The 21348-nt window shown below is 37.4% G+C and overlaps 1 protein-coding gene across 3 annotated transcripts in view; it reads right to left on the reverse strand.

Moving 5' to 3' along the window:
• RUNX1T1 (RUNX1 partner transcriptional co-repressor 1) overlaps positions 1-21348 on the reverse strand; it is a 152618-nt gene that overhangs the window by 20416 nt on the left and 110854 nt on the right. For all 3 annotated transcript variants that reach the window (XM_037058714.1, XM_037058713.1, XM_037058716.1), the window contains exons 6-9: positions 17743-17993; positions 12560-12645; positions 11828-12029; positions 1195-1263 (exon numbers count right to left, since the gene is read on the reverse strand). In XM_037058714.1, coding sequence (XP_036914609.1) covers positions 1195-1263; positions 11828-12029; positions 12560-12645; positions 17743-17993 — 608 coding nt within the window. The remainder of the gene's footprint in view (positions 1-1194; positions 1264-11827; positions 12030-12559; positions 12646-17742; positions 17994-21348) is intronic.

Consider the following 21348-nt stretch of genomic DNA (forward strand, 5'->3'; position numbering starts at 1 on the left):
TTAACCTTTCACCTTTAAGCTGAGTGGATTTATCTGACTTGCATTATGGACACGCAAGAAAGTTTTCTGGTTCTCAGGCTTAAGTTACTAAGCCCAGAATACTATCAAATTTTAAAACTCCTTACTGGTCTTACAGAAACAGGTATTTCTTAGAAAATCTATAAAAAGGCTTAGATAAAAGCCAAATGGCCAGAAAGTCAAAAAGTTACATACAACTACGTACACACCTGAGTCAAAGCAAAACTCAGAGAAAACTGTTATTAAAAAAACAAAACAAAAGGCCCTTTCCCTTGACTCTTGCTCTTGACTGGGCTTCCCAGCCCGACACCCATGGGACTGCCTGCAGAACTAACCGTTTTCGGTGCCTCAGCTCAGATAAGCTACTTTAACAGCAGCTCAAAGCCCCACTATGTGTGTGTCTGCCATGTCATCCTTAACTCTTGAAGCAGGTTTATGCTTTGTCTCGTGAGTTTGTTTCCACAGGGTTTTTGCTCGACTTCTGTATACAGTGCTGGGGTCCCACCCAGATTCTGCCACCCGAGCTTCTCTGAGCCCAGGAAGTCTATGGGTCATCAGGAACTTTAAATGTGCTTCAAATGGAGAGCAATGTCTCTTAATGAAAAACAAACTGTGTACACAGAAAAGAAAAATAGGAATTTACCAACTTTGTCAATTAACTTAAAAAATATTTAGCTCTGATCACTGATTATTAATTAGCTTGAGAGATCAATTTTAAAAACGTCATAACCATAAAATTTCTGAGTGTCTCAATAAGTCAGTTTTTATGCGGTTTTAATTAACATTGAAGAATTCAGAAGAAAAGGCTAAAGTATACCATTTAAGTTATAAAACACCAGATTTTTTTTCCACAAAGGAAAACTTGCACGCAAGGAGACCATTCCAGTCCCTGAAAAACAGGGGTGTATGGTGGAACTATTGCCAGCCTCTCCATTACAGTAGCACTAGCAGATGCTACTAAAATAAAAAGTTTCTCATGTTCTAATCAGGCCTGGTTTAAGAATATTAATCAGGATTTTTATATTTTGTTTTGTTGCAGAGGTGGGGGGCTGCTTTGTATTGTTTTGTAGTAACTGTTAACAGTAAAGTCCTTTCTTGTCATTCTTCACATCGCCGCATTTAACAACTGCACACAGCTGCCAGAACACTAAACTCGTGTTTTGAAACAATTCTTACCAGCTTTCTTCCAGATCTCCTCTGGCACATATCCAGAAGCAGGCCTGTGAAGGAATTCCCGATGTGCATCTATAAAAAGGATAAAAAGCAGTGGAGAGGAGGAAAGCACATAAGCACTGTTATGTCATTATATCAAGTACAAGGCGGCTATGCCCATTCTTTTGGCTTCTTTACAAAAACACAATTTTAAAAGGCTAAGCATTTCACTTCTAGAAAATAAACAGAAATAGCAAGACCAGTCATCGGAGCTCAAGGAAAACAGGCCATTGGTCTAAATGCCTTATAGGTCCAAAGCTGAAGCAATTTTAATGATTTCATTATACAATATGTTTCAGAATACTGTCCCAGTGTGGATCGCTATGGGAATTTCTATGGGTGTATTTTATTGAAAGAAAATAAATTGTACTGGTAGTTTTGCTTTCAAGAGTCAAATTGGTGATTTTTAAAAATCTAATGTTAGGATAATAGTATTTCCACACATCTCTGCCTCTACCACCTTTGAATAAATGGTGATCCTTACTGTGTGGCTAACAAGTTCTCACAATTTAATTAGTTCTTAAAATTATAGTTTAGCTTTTAACATTTTCACACAAATTAGATCATAGGGCTTTGACATGAGTGAAAACAAGAGAGAATCATTAGAAGGGATTCCCATATTCAGTTACCCAAACGGAATTAGTACACACTTTACAAAAGAGAAAATGAAGGTCTACTTTAAATACCATGCTTATTACACTTGTAAAATTTTAAAACTTTGAGAAAAGAGATAATATAATAATAAAGTGAGGTAGGAATGCTAATCTCAGAATAACATATTCATGGTAACGACATGGTACCTTTTATGTATTTTATATATGCGTAAAAGTAAACTTCAAGTGTATATAGTCTTCCATAGCTAAAATATTCACTACATTTTTCCGTATTGAACTTTCAATGAAAGTATATATAACTAGACATTTTGAGAAAGGAAAAAAATCAGCTTAACTTTAAATAATGTAACAATCATTGAATTCTTGATAAGTTTCAAGTAACTAAAATGTTCTCTACCTGTGTATGTGAAGTAGCAGACCAATTTGTTTAAACAATATTTTATCTAATGGTATGTTGAAGGACAAAAGAAAGGCCATCCAGTGTTCTAGACTTTGCAAAGCTAAAGAATAATGAAAACAGAAGAAAAGTAATCAATTTAGCTAAGCTTGTATCTTTATATTTGAATGCCTTCAATATATCTGAATGTTTTGAATCCAGTAGGGTACATAGATTATCATTTTACCAACATACAAGACATTCCCAGCGATTTTGAATCACAAAAAGCTTATTATAGTTTGGTGAAGGGTGTATGAAAACTTGGTACTATCTTTGCAATGTTTCTTTAAATCTCAAATTATTCCAAGCATAAAAAGTTTATTTTTAAACATTTACATTATAATTTTATGACTACTGGGTAACACTGGACAGACTGGAAATACACATGCCCTTTCACTTCTATAAAGTGACAAACACCCAAAGTTTTTTAAGTAATTTTCATCCATAAAAGAAAGAAACCTAGATAAAACAGTTTGGTGCCGATATGACTGTAAGAAAATGTGATACAGCTAATTAGAGGTGTCAGAACTACTTTCCGCACCACTACAAAGGTTCTCCAGAAGCGCTGTTGGGAAGTTCACATCGAGCAACAGACACAATGGAACAGATCTACTTGTGACAACCTTTAAAGACAATTCTTTAGAAAAAAGACTTTGGCTTAAGTATAGTTTATTCTTAAAGGAGGCAAGAACACACAATGGGGTAAAGACAGTGTATTCAAGAAATGGTGTTGGGGAAATTGGACAGATACATGCAAAATAATAAAACTAGACCGCGTTCTCACACCATATAAAAAAATAAGCTCAAAATGGATTAAAGATGCAGGTGTAGGACTCAAAACTGTAACACTTCCAGAAGAGAACCCAGGCAGTAAAATCTCTCACATTTCTCTTAGCAATGCTTTTTCTGATACATATTCTTGGGTAAGGAAAACAAACAAACAAACAAACAAAAAATAAATGGATGACATCAAATTAAAAAGGTTTTGTATAGCAAAGGACACCATCAACAAGCAAAAAGACAACCTACTGAATGGAAGAAGACATTAGCCAATGCTACATCCAATAAGGTGTTAATATCTAAAATTTCTTTTTAAAATAACCCGACAGCTCAGAACCAAAAACCACAAATAATCGAATTAAAAATGGGCAAAGGACCTCAATAGACACTTCTCCAAAAAAGATATACAAATATACGACATCTGAAAAGATGTTCAATGTCACCAATCATCAGAGAAACGCAAATCAAAACCACAATGAGATATCACCTCACACCTGTCAGAATGGCCGTCATCCAACCAACAACAAGTGCTGAGGAGGAGGAGGAGGGAACCGTGGTGCACTGTTGATGGGAACACGGACTGGTGCAGCCACTGTGGAAAACAGTATGGAGTTGCCTCAAAAATTTAAAAACAGAACTGCCGTGACCCAGGAATTCCACTCCTGGGTATGTATCTGAAAAAACCAAAGACGCTAATCTGAAAGGATATATGTACCCCTATGTTCACTGCAGCATGATTTACAATAGCCAAGATACGGAAGCAATTCCCATACTCATCAATGGAAGAGAAGATAAGAAAGTTGTGGTACTTACAGGGGTAAGTAAAAGTAGGTTTGTGATTACACAAAACACACACTCTATTCTGGTATAATAATTTACTAATTTGTATTTTCCCATGTGAACAATTGCAAACCTACTTCTGCTCACCCCTGCATATACAACAGACTACTACTCGGCCATAAAAAAGAATTAAACCTTACCATTTGCAATAGCATGGATGGACCTACAGGGTATTACGCTAAGTGAAATAAGTCAGAGAAAGAAAGACAAATACCACATTATTTCAGTTTGTATGTAGAATCTAAAGAACGCAATAAGCAAACTAGAAACAGACTCGTAGATACTGAGATCAGACTGATGGTTGGCAGAGGGGAGGGCCATTGAGGGGTTGGATAAAAAAGGTGAAGAGATGAAGTACAAACTGGTAGTCACAAAACAGTCACAGGGATGTAAAGTACAGCTTAGAGAATACGGTCAGTAATATTGTAATAACTATGTACTGTGTCAGGTGGGTACTACTGGGGGGAATATTTTGTAAAGTGTATGATTGTCTAACCACTATTCTGCACACCAGAAACTAATACAAAATAATACCGAATGGAACTTAAAAATAAATAAAAATCACACACTCACACACAAACAAAAATGTCTGAAGACAAACAAAAAAAATGCCTCCATCAAATTACCAAAAAAGCTTTTTTCCACTTACTGAATTATAGAAAGATCAACAGGTCCATAAAATTATCTTTATAAATGGCCAATCATTTCATAGGGAACAGAAAAGGCGATGTTAGAATATCCAATGTCCATGTACAAAAGATACCGATTACCAGTTCCAGGCAGCACAGACAAAAGAGTTAGTTCTAGAGTCCCGTGAAGTTGAATCTTGGCTCTGACATTTCCTGGCCATGTGACATTGGGCAATACGTTTGAGAGCACTGAATGGGCTACTCCCCATCACATGCTTTGCATGGCACATCTCTCACTGGAGATTAGTTGCTGCTACCTCATGATTATTTAGGAGGTTGTCCAGTAAGAATAGATACATACTTCTTTTCTTATGAGGTGAAAAAAGACTTTAAAGTTTCTCTTTTTCTCCTAGCAGTTAAATCCATAAACAGCATAAAACTTTAAAGAAAAAAAAAAAACACTGGAGAGGTTCAGATTAAGCTATAAATACCAGTAATTTTTTATTCCCTGAGTTTATGTCACTTAAGGATAGATAACAATGCACTGTCTATCCTTAACTATAGTCAGCAATTCACTATCTTAGTCTGTTGGGTGGAAATTTCTTAGCTGATATTTTTATAAATTTTATTCCAACTTTATGAATGTTTATAGCCCTCAATTTACTCAAAGATAAGGTAGACAGCTCAATCATCTACCCACCTTCCCATGTGCTACATAGTAAACATCATTACAGTCCATCTGTACCACATGCCGGAAAGCAGTGCCGTATTTCACATACCTGTCTACACCTAACCTAAAAACCGGACAGAAATATCAAAGCCAGTCAAGCGAATTTTTTTAGTCGCCTACTACTTTGTAAAATAATAATTCTTCAAAACCGCAGCAGACCCTAAAGGCAAATTAAGTATTAAAATATCCATATATTTTCATATATGCATACATATTTCACAATGTCCCCTTCAGTTCTAAGTTACCACGTCCTACCAATGGAAAGAATGGAGTAATCAATGACAGATGTACTCCTCAGACTCTACTTTGATACAATGATGAATACAAGAGCAGCCACACAAACCACGTGACTAATAAATTGAATATTTCTCTTCTAATTATTAGCAATGACAGAGTCTATTTAGGCAAAACTGAGTTTGAGAACAAAACAACCTTGCAGTTAATCAATATCACAAGAGAACTTTCCTTGTGTGAGGGCAGGACTCTGTTACGTTAGCATATTGGCTCATTTAGACAAACCTATGGAAGAGACCTAATTTTCGAAGGCTCGGATTCTAAAGCTGAGTTTTAACGATTAAGTCCTGACTACCCATAAAATATCAGTTGCTATGAAATGGGTATTTAATAAAATGCAGTGGTAGATGCAAAGAAGAGCTTATACAAGACAGTTTAAAATGTGAACCATATTTGTCTGCATCTACAGAAAGATGAAAAAATTACAGAAGAGTCCTTCCACATTAAGTTTAGCTTGCTTTGGGATGCAAATTCTTAGGTGCAAGAGAGGAGGAAAGCCTCCAGGAGATCGCACACATCTACCAAGAGAGGACCGCCAGTCGGGGTGGGAAAGCGTTATAGGAAATGTGAAAGAATAGAAAGGAACAGATGACGCCTGAAGAGATGGAGGATGCACTACACTTACGACAGAATGGAGACCCTTGGGTACTAGATGCAGCGAAGGCCGCCATCAATATAATGAAGGGGTGAGCTGACAGCCTTTGGAGAACCAATGTGACCTCACATGGGCCCAGACGGCAATGCTCAAAGCTTGGCAGCACCTATGTAAGGCCTTCAACCTGTAGTGGGCACAATGAGGCTGTGATCACGACAATATCTATTACAAAACCATCAAAGGACAGAAAGGGTTAAGATAGTTCATCTTTACAAATGCTAGGTATTTGAGTTTTAAGGATAATAAATTTGGAGATGTCAGTATTATGTTTCGGAAGCTCAAACCCAACCTAGAAGCCAACAACTTCATTAAATTTCTATCTTTAATAATGAAAATACCTAATGCTCTAGGAGACAAATCAGTCATGTCTTCCTGTTAAAAGATGAACTATTTTGCTAACAGTCACATCTTTTTACACACGATATACTTAAATACACAAGGTACTTTACGTTAGGTGCTCTGCCCAGTGGTCTCAAAATAAATTCCATGACTCAATTTAAAGGAAACAATACAAATGTACAGAACTTGAAACATTTCTATGCAGATATATTCTGAAGAACTCTGTTTGTGGTTTTTATAATCTGATAGTATAGGAGCTGCAGGATATACATGTTTGGTTGGAAGCAAACTGTTTTTCTATAGCTTTCCAGTATGAATAAGGATTCAATAAGATTTACTGTATAAAACAGAATTCCCCTGTTTTAGCTTCTCCGTGTATTAAATAAAGTTGTCACCTAAAAATTACTGCCTAGAACATGTTCTAAATAAAAATATATGTACCTCAGAATCTACTATAATTTCATAATATTGACTGTCAAGCCAAAACACTAGTTTCATGTTCCACAATTCTTTCAATTTCTTTTTGAGACTGCATGTTAGAAATAATAACAGCAGTTAACTTATATCACTTCTACTACATGACAGGCACTGTCTGATATGCTTCATACAAATTAATTCATTTAACATAGAATGCCCATGGGATATATATTATTATCACCCCCAATTTACAGACAAGGAAACTGAGGCAGAGACTTCCTTGCCAAAGGTCACAAGACTGGTAAGAAGAGAAAGCACAGATTTCAATCCAAACATTCTGCTCAGAATCAGTGCTTTCAGCCTTCACGCTAACCCGAGCGTTTAGACAGTACTGAGCAATTCTGTAACTCAATCACATGACACTCACAAAGCTTGCCCGCCAGAGGAATTTTAAAATACTAATTCCTCTACCAATCTATTTTGGGCAAAGGGTGGTATTCAACAAACTCCAAAGCCTTTTGAAACAATTAACTTGATTTTTCATTTCATTTAAAACAAAACCTCTTCCTGAAATGTCTTTCTCACAAGAGCTAAACCTTTATGAAAACAGGCCAGCATTTTCTAAATTTCATACCCTCTCATTACAACATTAAAACAACACACCAGAAAATGCGATAATGTTTCAGTTTTATGCTTCAGTCTCTAGTCCTAAATCTATCATTAGATAATTCTCTCTAATGATGCAGAAGGATTCTTGAGTAACACAAGATGAGCTGTAGAGAAATTCTAGAATAGTTTAAAAGCAGTAAAAAGAAAGCAATTTAAAGGAACTAAAATGTCAGGAACCAAGAGAGTAATTACGAATATCAAAGCATATCGAAATGAAAGGAAATAAAGGCAAAGGAGAAAAAAACAAAACACGGGGACCCAGAAAAACACTCCAAGAACACATCAAGGGCTCACCAGCAACTACCAACCTACACTGAAGAGAAGTAATTCTCCTTAAGCAATAAAATGCCAAATGTCTGTTGGCATTAGCTTGCTCTTCAGTGAAGTACACAATGTGGAAAAAAAACAAATGTAGAAGTCACACTTTGAAAATAAAAAAAACTGGTTAAAAATTGGCTTTCTAATTTTAAGACAAATATTTAGAGTTTTTCATGTAGTCATCGTCATCATCACCATCACCATCATGATCTATTATTTCAAGGATAAATCTATATTTTGAAAGCCCTCCAAAATTTCAAACTATTTTTAACTTAAAGAGTAGAAATAACATAAGTCCAATGTGTACCCGATTTTAAAATTGTTTAAGAGGGCACTGGAAATAGTCCTCATTTAATGTCTGGGGAAAATCCTAAAATTCAATTAGGAATAGATTAATCACGTTACTTTACTAATTCCTCACAATCACTTAATACTATGGATATATTTCAAAAGGGAGAATGGGAATGAGCTTAACCAATACAACACAGCAGGCATGGAAGTTACAGTCTCCTCTGCGCAGTCCCCAAATGCAATTTTAAAATGCTAAGAGAGTGTGAATGAATAAACACTGCCAGAGTCTCCAAGCCAGAGATAAGACAAAGGCCAAAAGAAACACAACAAAACTGTAGGGTATGCAGATGCCACGTACACAAAGATACAGGCCCATCATACCTCTGTCTGTACATAAACACTATATACTCTACGGAGGCAAAAAAGAGATTTATAAGTCAATGATCTCCAATTCTCTCATTACACGTCAATATGCTGAACTCCAAACCCTGGGTGAGAACCTTAGAAAGCATGTAGTTTAAATGTTATGGTCCGTGATTACAAACCACCTGTCCTGGTTTGTAATTTATAGCCACAGGCCAACCCCACAAGATGGAACTCGAAGGCTTCAAGAGTCTACAAAGTAAAGCAACTGCTAGATGCTAAAATTTGCATGTTGTGTGGTTCTGGACAAATTCCTTCTCGAGTTGCGATAGTTTTTCTTAAAAGGAAATCTACGGTTCTATACCTCTGAAGAACATGACTGTTTGACCAGAGTCCAAACAAAGAAATGAAATACTTGTAGTCTTTCAATGATACAATCAAAAGCTTAAAGCCAGCCCTGGCTGGCGTGGCTCAGTGGATTGAGTGCCAGACTGTGAATCAAGGGGTTGCTGGTTTGGTTTCCAGTCAGGGCACTTGCCTGGGTTGCAAGCCAGGTACCCGGTGGGAGGGATGGTGCACGAGAGGCAACCACACGCTGATGTTTCTCTCCCTCCCTTTCTCTCTCACTTGCCCTCTCTCTAAAAATTAGTAAATAAAATCTTTTTTTAAAGCTTAAAGTCAAAACAACCTCTCAGTTTTTCTCAAAATATAAAATAATTAAGCATCATTAAAAGTAATATAATTTGTATACTCTTAAGAAGGAGGTTTTGTTTGTTTACATTTACTCCTTGAGTTACATAACAGGAAACCTAGACCAATCTTTCTGGGAATGATAAACTTTTTCATCTTTAGAACCCTAGGCCATAGTGGTGACTATATTATAAGTGTCCTATATGCTGCATGCTGAAAATTACTCACGTAAGTATGAAGCTGTACGAATTTCTGAAGGTTTTACGACGTACAGTAGATAGATAACACTGATGCTGTCAGTCCAGGGGACTGAAGTAAGCGGCCATCGGGTGCCATCCCACTCGCTGTCTCCTCTCCTATGTCCTCCACCAGGTTGAAAGTTCCTCAAAGGGAGGGACAGTGAATCTTCTGCCATTACTACAATGCCTAGCACATTCCTGGCACAGAACAAGCCCTCGGTAAATAAGTACTGACCCAATGAATTTGTTCACTATCTGTTGCATATCTTTATTCCCAGAGTTTTATTTCCCTTAAGGCTCTTAATTTTTGCCTATTCCGAATAATTACAAACATCCCCGTTATTTAGCCTGAGTGGATCTGTCAGGATTAACCATTTTTTGTTTATAATAAGAAATAAAAAACCAAGATGTTTATGTGACTCTGCTCTAAATAGTTTCATTTGGACCAATGTGGGTACAAATCAAACTTTAACCTGTTCTTATTGCTTGCTTTAACACAACCTAATAAATACAGGCTTGTCTTTAAATACACTCTAGAATAATGCATGCTAGGTAGAGTAAGTGATTTAGAACCTTCCTTTATTTAATACTTTTATGGTAATAGGTGTTCAGCATTCAGGGATTACCAGGAATCACAAACCTAAAGTGTAAAAAATAAAACTTTGCTGGCTAGGAATAATTTTAATTAAAACGATCATGTAATCAATAGTGATAATCAGGCCAACATCATGAGCTCAACCCGTACATGCTTTCCACCAGGGACTGTGCCCTAACCCGCCTCTCCTGACAGGTATGGAGTTAAACATAAGAAAATGATTGGAGAGACTACAGATTGACACAAACCCACCTCCACTAAATTCACTCAAACGGTATACACATACAATGGCCAGCAATACAAATGATGACAGCTTATTACTAATTTTAGGAAAAGCTGACAGGCTGCTCAGAAATTCTTTCAGGTTCAAGGTTTCTTTCCAGACCCTGGCAAAGCCCAGAGACACTGCAGGTATGGTTCCAGACACTGCAGTGAAGCAGAAACCAAATGCAGTGAGGGGCTTGACTTCTCTGGCTTCCCAATGCATATAAAAGTTATGTTTGCACTATATTGTAGTCTAACAAGTGTGCAATACAGCACTGAGTCTAAAAGCCATGTACCTACCTTAATTAAATGTTTTATTGCTAAGAAATGCTAACCATCACCTGAACCTCTGAAAAGTGGAACCGACAGATTTGTTCAACACGGGGTTGCCACAAACCTTCAATGTGTAAAAAATGCAATATCTGCAAAGTGCAATAAAACAAGGAGTCCCTGTATTTGTGATTATATTCTATTCACAACCCCATTAATCCCCAAATACCCATAGTAAATATGGCTACATATCAGCGTTCTAAAATGCTATAACACGGCTATATTAATAGTTCTATATGTAACTAGTATTAATGAAATCATGGTTAGTCACTTAAGTTAGGGTCAAGTCACAGGATGAGAGCTATACCTCTATCACTAATTTTCAAGTAGCAGCAGGCAAACTACACAGCCCTTGGGTCTCTCTTCCTGGTGGAATTTTGCGGTAGTGTGTATGTGTGTATATGTGTGTGTTAATGTTAAGATACAACTAAAAAAACAGGACTGTCTTCAAGGCTGTGTCTTTAACTAAAAACCAGACAAGGCCTGGCAGGTGTGGATGGCTGGAGCACCGTCCTGTACACCAGAAGGCTGCGTGTCCTGTCCCTGGTCAGGGCGCAGATGGGATGCAACTGATTGGTGTCTCTATTTTTCTCTCCCTCCTTCTCTCCCTCCCCCTCTCTAAAAAACAATACATAAATCTTTAAGTGAGGATTTAAAAATATCAGAACACACACATCCCTGTATGCAATGCTCTCAAACGCCAGTCTGCCACGGCAGGGCCCCCACCCCCAGAGCTTGCTGAACTCTGGAAGTCCAGGTCCACTGAAATACTGCTCTTGCAAGTAGGAGGCAGGGTCCAAAGAGCTATACTGTGAAGCAGCTCACATTTCTGTGATGTAAGTGAAGTTCTGGTTCAGCCTTGAAGCTTTACCATGAGACCAACACCCTAATCTGGAAAAAGAGTAAGTTTTGTGACCACCATGCATAAGCCAAACTGCCCGCCTTCCTGACAGATGGATAAGACATATTTGAAGATACACAAAAGGTTTATTGTTCTAAACCCCCCTGCACACCCTTTATGTCTGAAAAGGCAGGTGAAAAATAAAATCAGCCTCAGTAGCATAAGAAATATCTGTGCAACCGGTCCACTGAAGAAAAAAATACCTAATGCAACGGGGTCTGGGTTGACGGGACTCTGCTGCCTGGAGTGGCTGCTGCTGCTGCTGCTGCCCTTTTTCAAGTCCTCGGCATCGCTATACCGCCGGATCCAGTAATTCAGTTCCTCCCGGTCTGCTTCCTGACATCGCCTTAGCACAGTGAGAGATCGCCTTGTTTTCTCTACCATGTCCATTATGCAATTTAATAGCTGTGTGATGAACAGGGGGAAAGGGAAGAACAGATCCATCACCACAACTTGAAGACTTTGGCGGGCAGGGAAACAAACTATTTTAGGACAATGAAAGATGTTGTTCAATTCCTAAAGGCTTCAGTCTAATCTTTTCAAAGGTTAGATTTGAAATTGAGACCCTCATAGATAAGTAAACTCAATGGGAATGAGACCGAAATGTGGGAGGCATGTACCTGAGTCGTGGCTAAGAGCAAACATCGTGAAGGTATGCGGCCCCCTTTCCAAATATTAATCCCATTAGCGCATAAACTCAGTAAACTACTCATGAAAACTATTATTCTTTCCCATGATCTAAACGTGTCTCTTACATAATGGTTTTGGTATCAACTCAGAAATCAAATACTATATTCTGCTTCAAGTATTCTCACCCATTATTTTTTCAAGGTTAGCAGAAAGTATAAAAGTATCCCCACACTTTTATTTTATGAGGTAACTGCACCCCAGTTGTTTTAAAAAGGTTTTAACCTACACAATAACCGACATCTTACATGGTCAAGATGTTTCCATTCCTCTGCCCATTCTCTGTCAGTTAGTCTGTGATCAATCATTTCTTCTTGCCGTGTGCCATGCAACCCTACAAATGTAGAGGAGAAGGTTGAATCATCCTCAGCATTAGGGACATAATTCATATGCACACAGATACTTAGCGAAGACTACATGGGCAAACGAAAGAATATGAAATAATATTCAACCTTAAGTGGAGACATGCAGATTCAGAATTACCCGATAAGCAGGCTGCTTACAGAATGATAAAATGTTAGGGACTCCTAGAGGTTATCTGGTCAGAATCCTTTCTTTCACACATGAGGACAGAAGGAGTAAAGTGACACCTGAGCCCTGAGTGAACATTCTGACTACTTTAATAAATACAAGAAACAAGAAATCACAAGAGTGGTTTCAAATTGTGATTTTTCTGCATTAAAAATAAAGACAGCATAAGTCATTCTACATGCTTTTCTAGAAAAAGCATAATAAATTTTTTCCACATTTGAGTACACTGTAAGTAAACACAATCCTATTACATATATTTCCATGATAAATTAAATCATGAAGAGAGGACTCACATAATATGAAAGCTGCATATATCCATTCAATGTACCAATATATAAAAAATAGAAACAAATCAAATATCCTCTATGAGAAAAATCAATGTACAAGATATAATTTTGGTCAAATATCATGAATTCAAATCAAGAAATTAAAAAGCCTAATCTGTAGTCCACAGCATAAATATTTTCTCTCTTTAGTATCACAGTGAAGATGATACCATAAAAAAGTATCATGCAAATGCTTACCAAGTTTGTAACAATAGTAATAACATGAGCCATTATTGAGGATGCTCATTAAAATAGAAAATAAATGAGTCTCAACAATAGCTATGGAAACAGAGTAGGTATCCATCAATGATAAAGATCTCACTCACACACACACTCACACACACACACACGCACACACACAAATACTACACAGCAATAAAAAAGAATAAATTCTTGCCATTTGCCCAAACATGGATCAATCTAGAAGTTATTATGTTAAAAAAACAAGTCAGACAAAAAGCAACAAACACCATAAGGTTTCACTTATATGTAGAATCTAAAACAAAAACAAAAACAGACTCATAGAAACAGACCAAAGAGATGGTGGGGAGGCTGGGTGAAAGTTGACAGGGAATAGTGTCAGTAATATTGTGAATAGTTTGCACAGTGACGGAGGACTACTAGAACTAATGGGGTGGTCACACTGTAAGGTATAAAAATGCCAAGTCCCCATATTGTGCACCTGAAACTAATATAACTAACTTATTAAGACTGTATACTAACTATACTTAAATTTAAAAATTTAATTAAAATAAATAAGTGCCAAAACAACTTCTTAAAACACGAAGAACCTTAATCAATTAAACTGAATTACACAATAAAACTTTTATTTGTATTATATAATAAAAATTCGGTAAAATAAAAGCAAGGACACAGTAGAAGGCTCTGAGATGCTTGGAAATGGGTCGCTCTTCTTACAAAGTCATTATGCACAAGACCCCTCAGGTTCTACTACAAAGGGAAAGCATTGGGCTCCGGCAGTTTTCATTTTAAACAGTTAAAACTATTCTTTTTGGTTTAGACCGGTGATTTTTCAACCTTTTCCATCTCATGGCACACATAAACTACTAAAATTTTGTGGCACACCAAAAGTACATTTCTTTGCTGATATAACAAAAAAAGTACTGTAATTTTGATTTCTTCACACTGGGCAGCTATTGCTGTAATGGCTGTTGTCATTTTGTTATTTGACAATTTAAAGGAAAAGAAGTCAGTATCCTTGCCTAAATATTTAAAACATTTTTGCAACTCACCAGTGTGCCATGGCACACCGAAGGTATTGAGCCAACAAGAAAAAGGACTCATGGACATGGATAATAGTTCGGGGGTTGTTGGGTGGAGAGAGGTATGGGACTAAATGGTAATGGCAAAAAAATACAGTAAAGATTAAATTTTTAAAAAAGACTAGTTAAATACTCTGAATAGCAAATTCAAAATGACATGGTTTAGGCTTCTTGACACCCAGGGTCTTCGCTGAGAGTATTGAGTAAGAGTTAAATGACAAGAGTTGTGATACACTGCATCACTGCATTACTCTTTTTGTGAAATTTGACTGATTAAAAATTCCTTCCTTTTGCTAATTTGGAAAAATAAATATGATGAGTCACATGCCTGCTGTCAGCCAACCATAAAACATGAACAAATATCAACCATGAAAAATAAACAAATAAATATAATTTTCCCCTCAGACTGACTAAAAAGCTAAATATAAAACCCTTTGCATCATTCCTGTCCAATGAGAACATATTTGATACATTTAAAAGTTAAAATTGTCAATGCCACCTATTGGTAAAAATGTAGAACTGCAAATATGTTTTCAAATTTGCATAATAGAAAAGACACTGGGGAAAAGTAATATTTAGTTATTGCTGTTTGTTGTGACTATTTCAAGTTGAAATGTTTGCAAGCATGTAATTTTTGTTGACTTATCTGTTGCCTGTGTTTTAAAGAAAAGGCACTACGGCTGAAATGAGTCATCACAGAAGACAACTGGAGAGTGCCAAGGTATAAATGTGGCATTGGCTTTCATGATGGAGGCCTTTCAGAACTAAGAACTCCAGAGATTTCAAAAGTTTCAAAATTCATCTGAATAAATCAATAATGATACCAGTGCTAACAACATTGGAATATTAAAGTGAAACAGGATGTCTATGGCTAATAAAATTCCAACATTTGTGGAACAATATTAAGCCTCATCTCATTTAGGAAAAAATAACAAATATAAAACATGTTTGAGCCAAGTACTTGGTGGAAAAGAAATCCAGTACTTTGCCGCCTTTGAACTCTGAATTGAATCTTTAAAAAGAAAAAATAAAGCAACTCAAAACTTGACATTTATTAATTTCTCTATTTCAGATAGTTAAATATTCATCTGCATGCAATTTTTCTTTATATTTGTAATTTCAGGGGGATATACTAGGAGAAAGTACCTCATAAGCATTAAACAGCATATTTTCGTTTGTGGAAAGTTTGACACTCCTCTTGAACCTTAACTGGTTCTTAGGCTTTAGAAGATTTTAGCTAACTAGGTTAAACTCTAGTTGTATTTATAAACTAATATTGCCTGTAAAGTTATTTTGTTAAAGGATTCTGGTGAGTATATGTCTCTGCATAAAACAGGCATTTATAAATCATACTAGACCAAGTATATCTTCATGAGAATTTTTATATTTTCAAAATGGCAGCTTGGCATAACACCATACTTTGTCACTCATACATCGAGATTTTATTTTATATTAACACACACTGAACTCTGCCAGACTTGAGAGATGATTAAACAGTTGCACATATTTATAGAGATTAGTACTATTAGGTTTATAAGCTAATATAATTAAAAGGTAAGGAACATGGTCTGGAAAAAATCCCATAAAACCAATAGATATGATTCATAAAGGGATTTTTGCATTACTAAATGAAAACATAATCACTGCACATAAGCGTAATTGCTTCCTGGATGATTACTTTATAGTACACTCAAATCAGTATTTCATAAAACAGCACTTGCTACCTAAGAAATAGGCCAAATCCTAGCACCTGCACAGTGGGGTATCTTGAATTGGTCTTACAATGACCTGGTGCATCTACTTCTACTTAAAATGAGCCATCAAATGTTTGAAACATTAGATTATAAACAAATGACAAGGCTTTTGCTTGGAAGGGGGTCATTATCGCATTTCATTTGGGGGTCAGAATATCAGCCCAGTCTGAGAAGCAACGTGGCCACTTTTGAGAATTCTTCAGAAATGGCACTGAGAGAGTGTGAGACAGACTGGCTATTAAGAAAGCATGAATCCCATGCGCAGCTCTGTCTCTGACATGGGACACAAATGCAGGAGTGACGACTCTGGGAAAGCAGAATGACTATGTTGCTGTCTCACAAACTGGTCCTTCATTGCTCCTCACCTTGCCTCTCCCTTTCTGCTTTCAAATATTTAAAGGGTTGTATGTAGAAAGGCAAAAGGGCCTTATATATTGCAGCCTCTATTGGCTCGTAACCCAGTTAGAAATCTACTGTGGACTGCTGCTCACCACGCTGCCTCTGCCTGTGGCTAAGCAACATGGTCCCTACCATGGCTACACTTCACAGAGTTCTGCACCCTCAGCTCTATGTTCTGGCTGTGCACTTGGACTTTATTCCTTACTGTTTCCAGGATCCTTGCCCAACAAATCACCCAGGTCAGGAAAATTTGTTGGCAACTAGCTATGATTGGAAGTCCGATTGGTGGGTGGCAGAGACACAGAAGATGGGAATAGAGAGGCCTGACTATTGCTCCCAGTCAGTTTGTAAAGAGCTTGACTCACCAAAAATTAAGAACTGAAGGGGCTCCAGGATCAGTGTTTTGGTACCTTCACCTCAACCACAGATCACCTGTCAAAACCTACCTTGTTCATCTTCCCTTTCATTTTTCATGGTGCTCACTTGTTCTTTAGAAGGAAATGTGCCCTAAAAGCTTCATTTCCAATAGTTTTATGCAAAGAAAGAATGAATACAGGCAAATGAAACACATTTTTATAAACTCAATCCTTCTCTGGAGTTCTTATCTTTGACAAAAACTTTCAATACTCAATTTAATCACCGGCAGTTTAAAGTTAAAAAAGAAAGTACCAAGTCATTACTCAAAGAACATCTGTGTAAGCCACAGACATGTTATATTATATTTTTCAAATACAAAATATCACGAAACTAGAAAAATATAAATGAAGTTTGTGTATTTGAAATAAAATATACAATAAAAGAAATGGATTTTAAAAAATATTTCTGGACGCTACATTGCAATGAAAATATCTCATATTAAAAAAAGTCAAACTGAAAATTCACTTCCCATTTAGTTGAGGGTTTTGGATGTCTCCTTCCCAAAAATTAACCTGCTGTCATAAGAATACAAGTAATTAAGAGAAAAAAAGCATGGCTATTAAAGAACATATTATCAACTTTTCTCATGAAGGAGATAATATAAAAAAAGAGAATTTCCACCCCTATCACAAACTTCAAGCCTCAAGTTCAGATGAGAAGTAACTACGCAAATCTCCAAGCAGCCAAACCTGTAAGAAATGAACAGATCCTTCAGTCTTACCCATAGGTCTGTTTCTGTCCCTGAGGTCCCTGTGGCTGGGGTGTCGATAGGAGTCCCTGTAGTGGTGGGCAATGGCCATATCATCCAAACGGTAATGCTGAGGTGGAGGTGGGGTGGGGTGAGGCAGGCCATTGGGCTGGTAGGATAAGCCGTTATTTGGACTGTACCGCTGGCCTGGGCTAATAGTGCATGGTCGCTTGCTTGGATGTTCTGAGTGCAAAGGCTCTCTGTCAAAGCCATTTTCTTTGGTTCTGAGGAGGAGGAGGGGAGAAAAAGAGTTTGTTTCATATGTACTCAGAAACCAGCATAATTCAGACACTCACATTTGAACGTGTAATATAAACAGAATATTCCTTTACTGGCCAGAAACTTGGTAAACTCAGCTTTCCAGAACACCTATGGGGATTCACCAAAACCCATGCTGAGGACTAAATGATCACATAACGGCACACAGGAGAAAATGGTTCAATTCTCAAATATCTTTCAGCAAACATCATTTTGGTTGAGGTTCAGATGTTTAGGTCATCAATAAAAGGAAACCTGATCTCACTTTGTAGAACATTGTCACTCAAAAGAGAGTGCTGGATTTCTACCAAAGTACCGTAAGACCAATTGTATTTGATGAAGATTCAAGTTGGAACATTATTCTCTTCATGAATTCTTAAGATACACCTACTCCACTCATCCAACCTGGCATCTGACTTTCATGTCTGAGAACATCTGACCACTGTGTTGTCTAATACAGTAGCCACATGTGTCTGTTTAAATTTAAATATAAATTAATGAAAATTAAATAAAGTTTAAAACTCAGTTCTTTAGAAGCAGTAGCCCCATTTCAGGTGCTCAATTGCCCCCTGGGGCCAGTGGCTATAGGAGAGGACTGCGGAGATACAGAAAGCTCTATTAAAAAGTGCTGATCGAATGAGCTAATACAATAAAGCAATGCAATGTCTGGGTCTCTGACGTTCCCTTGAGTCTCCAGGATATCGATAAGCAGTTATACAAAGCTAGGTGGAACTGAACAAGAATTCGGGTGAAATCTTTTATTTTAATATTGAGGAAACCCATGCCCAGAGGACATGGGAGACCTCTGTGGGACCATCAGGCCTCAGCTAGCATACATATGGCGTATGCTAACTGCACTTGATCACGTGATACACGAAACTCTGAACTTGGTTTTCAAAAGGAATACTTTATATAAATGAGACCTGATAACTAATCACCGCTCCTGTATTTGCAAAGAGCGGTGAAGCTAAATAAATATTTTCTGGCTAAATACACGTCCATTCTTAATGGCTAAGTGAATATACTCAGTAAGATAGGAACAAACCACATCCAACTGTGACTGGAACCAGAGCTCCTAAACCAATTTTTTATGAAGTAGACCAGCATTCTGTCATTAGACCAGTAATATCATCTACTTTCCCTGCAAAATGTTCCCATGAGAGTTCTACCAAGTCACAGCAGCTGCAGATTTCTGCATGCCTTTTTGATTTGGGGTTGGTAACAATAGCATAGAGGCCTGAAGACATTTTCCCTACTCTCCTGGCTTCCAGGATAATCTTTGTCTGATAACACCAGAGAAACGAGAGTGGCAATGACTCAACAACAGAGCTCATAAGGGCCATGGGATTCAACAATGAGCCATCCTTCCTTTTCAGTGGGGTAGGTCCCCAGTGACAACTGACACATACCAGACTGAGGTGGATAAAGGACTCAGAGACAGGAGTATAGAACACACAGAACTGAGGGAAACTGCAGAGTGCAGCGTGAAATCATACATGCCTACTACACCTCCTGAAGAAAGGCATGCTGCCCTGGAGACGGCAGACTGGCCCGCACTGGACATGATAGCGGGACACGAACCCTGTGGGTGGAGCTGGAAGTTTCAATGCTGCTCCCATCAAAGCAGGTGTCTGTACTCAAACATCATTCGCATCAGACAAAAATGTCCACTGTGGCTCAGACATTACCTAAACACATTGCTTTAAAATATTTTTAAAGTGAAAGAAACATTCTAGATACGAATTTATCTTCTGAGTATCATCTATGTGATTGTAATCTGTATTTCCATATCCTATACATTTCTGAACAATACACTTCAACATTCAATGCATATTACCAGTATAAATCACTTGGAAAATACTGAAGACTATTAGTAGCTATGAACATAATGCTAACACAGCACCTACCTTACTGGCAGTGTGGTGTAGTGGAAAGAGCTCTGGACTGGGAATCATGAGACCTGAGATCTAGTCCTGGCTCTTCCACGACTAGCTGTGTGACCTTGGGCAAGCCACTTAACCTCTCTGGACCTCAGTTTGCTCATCTGTAAAATGAAAGGGTTGGACTAGGTCAGTGGTTTTCAAACTGCGCCACATGAGGCATGTAAGGGAATCTGCAGGCAATGAAGAAATTTTCCCCAAACAATCGAAATCTAAAGGGCCAGAGGAACCCACTTATTATATCTATTTTTATAAATTTGGGTTCCACCTAAGGTTTTATTTTAAAGAAAATGTCTGCTACTAAAAGGAAGTTTGAAAACCACTGCACTAGATGATTTCTGAGGTCCCTTTTAGTTTGAACACTCTGTAATTCAATTTTTCTATATTTACAGCTAAATATCACGCAGGTCGAAACACACAGGGCTGATGGTTCTCTGGCCAGACTGTGTCTGTGTCAACTACTTTAGACAACAGAGAAACTCTCTTCTTTGTTCTGAACAATTTATTATTTATAGCTAATTATTCGTGCAAAACCAGAAAATACCCTCTAAATACCTTAGAGTGGCCACTGTTGCATTTCCAAAGATAGAAACATTTTTGGCTCAGTTGTCTCAAACCACCTCAACTTTCTGGTTTTGTCTACCCTTGTCCAAACATAACAACACACAATATTGGAAGGTTTCTTACAATTTTCAAAGTGTAATTTATCTTTACCCTCAGAATCAGCCATCTGGTTAGTACTACTTCAAGGACCTATTACTAGAAAAAAGATCTTTCCCCGCCTAAACCAAACAGTGATAGCCTGAACAGGGCTAGGCCCCAAGCTGGTCCTATCATTTTTGTCAGGTCCCCGCTGTCCTATTTGAGGTTCCATTACTCAACTAGCTATGGAAACAATAAAGTTTATCAACTCACAGAGATACTTACATTTTAATAGCAAAACATTAAAACATTCAGCCCACAAAAATAAGGTCTCACTGGTGCTTCCTTGAATCCCTCATGTCTGTTATAAGGTCAGCGCTATTCAAAGGATGTATGTATCTAAAACAACTCCATTGCCATTTGTCCGTCTGTTTCTTAGAAATGCCTGCATCCATCTACACCTTACATGCCGGGGCAAATTCCAAATCTGAGTGTTTATTTGTTGTCCTTTCAAAGTGTATTAGGCAAAACTAACAAATATTAGTAAATGTCTTATAGTAGCATGCTCTTGAAGTAACTAAAATTCTAGTGGGTAGTTTGTTATGTCTCAGATTTCTAGAAAGTGTTCTTTGTTCGTTTGTTAAGTTAACCTAACGACACTTTATTTCCCCACCAGGCAGAAGAAACTTCCCTGCACATAGTCTAACCACGTCAACACTGAGATCCCAATCACTTCGAT

The sequence above is a fragment of the Sturnira hondurensis genome, unplaced genomic scaffold, assembly GCF_014824575.4.
Source record: "Sturnira hondurensis isolate 20B ecotype Veracruz unplaced genomic scaffold, ASM1482457v3 Scaffold0010128, whole genome shotgun sequence".
Taxonomy (NCBI): domain Eukaryota; kingdom Metazoa; phylum Chordata; class Mammalia; order Chiroptera; family Phyllostomidae; genus Sturnira; species Sturnira hondurensis.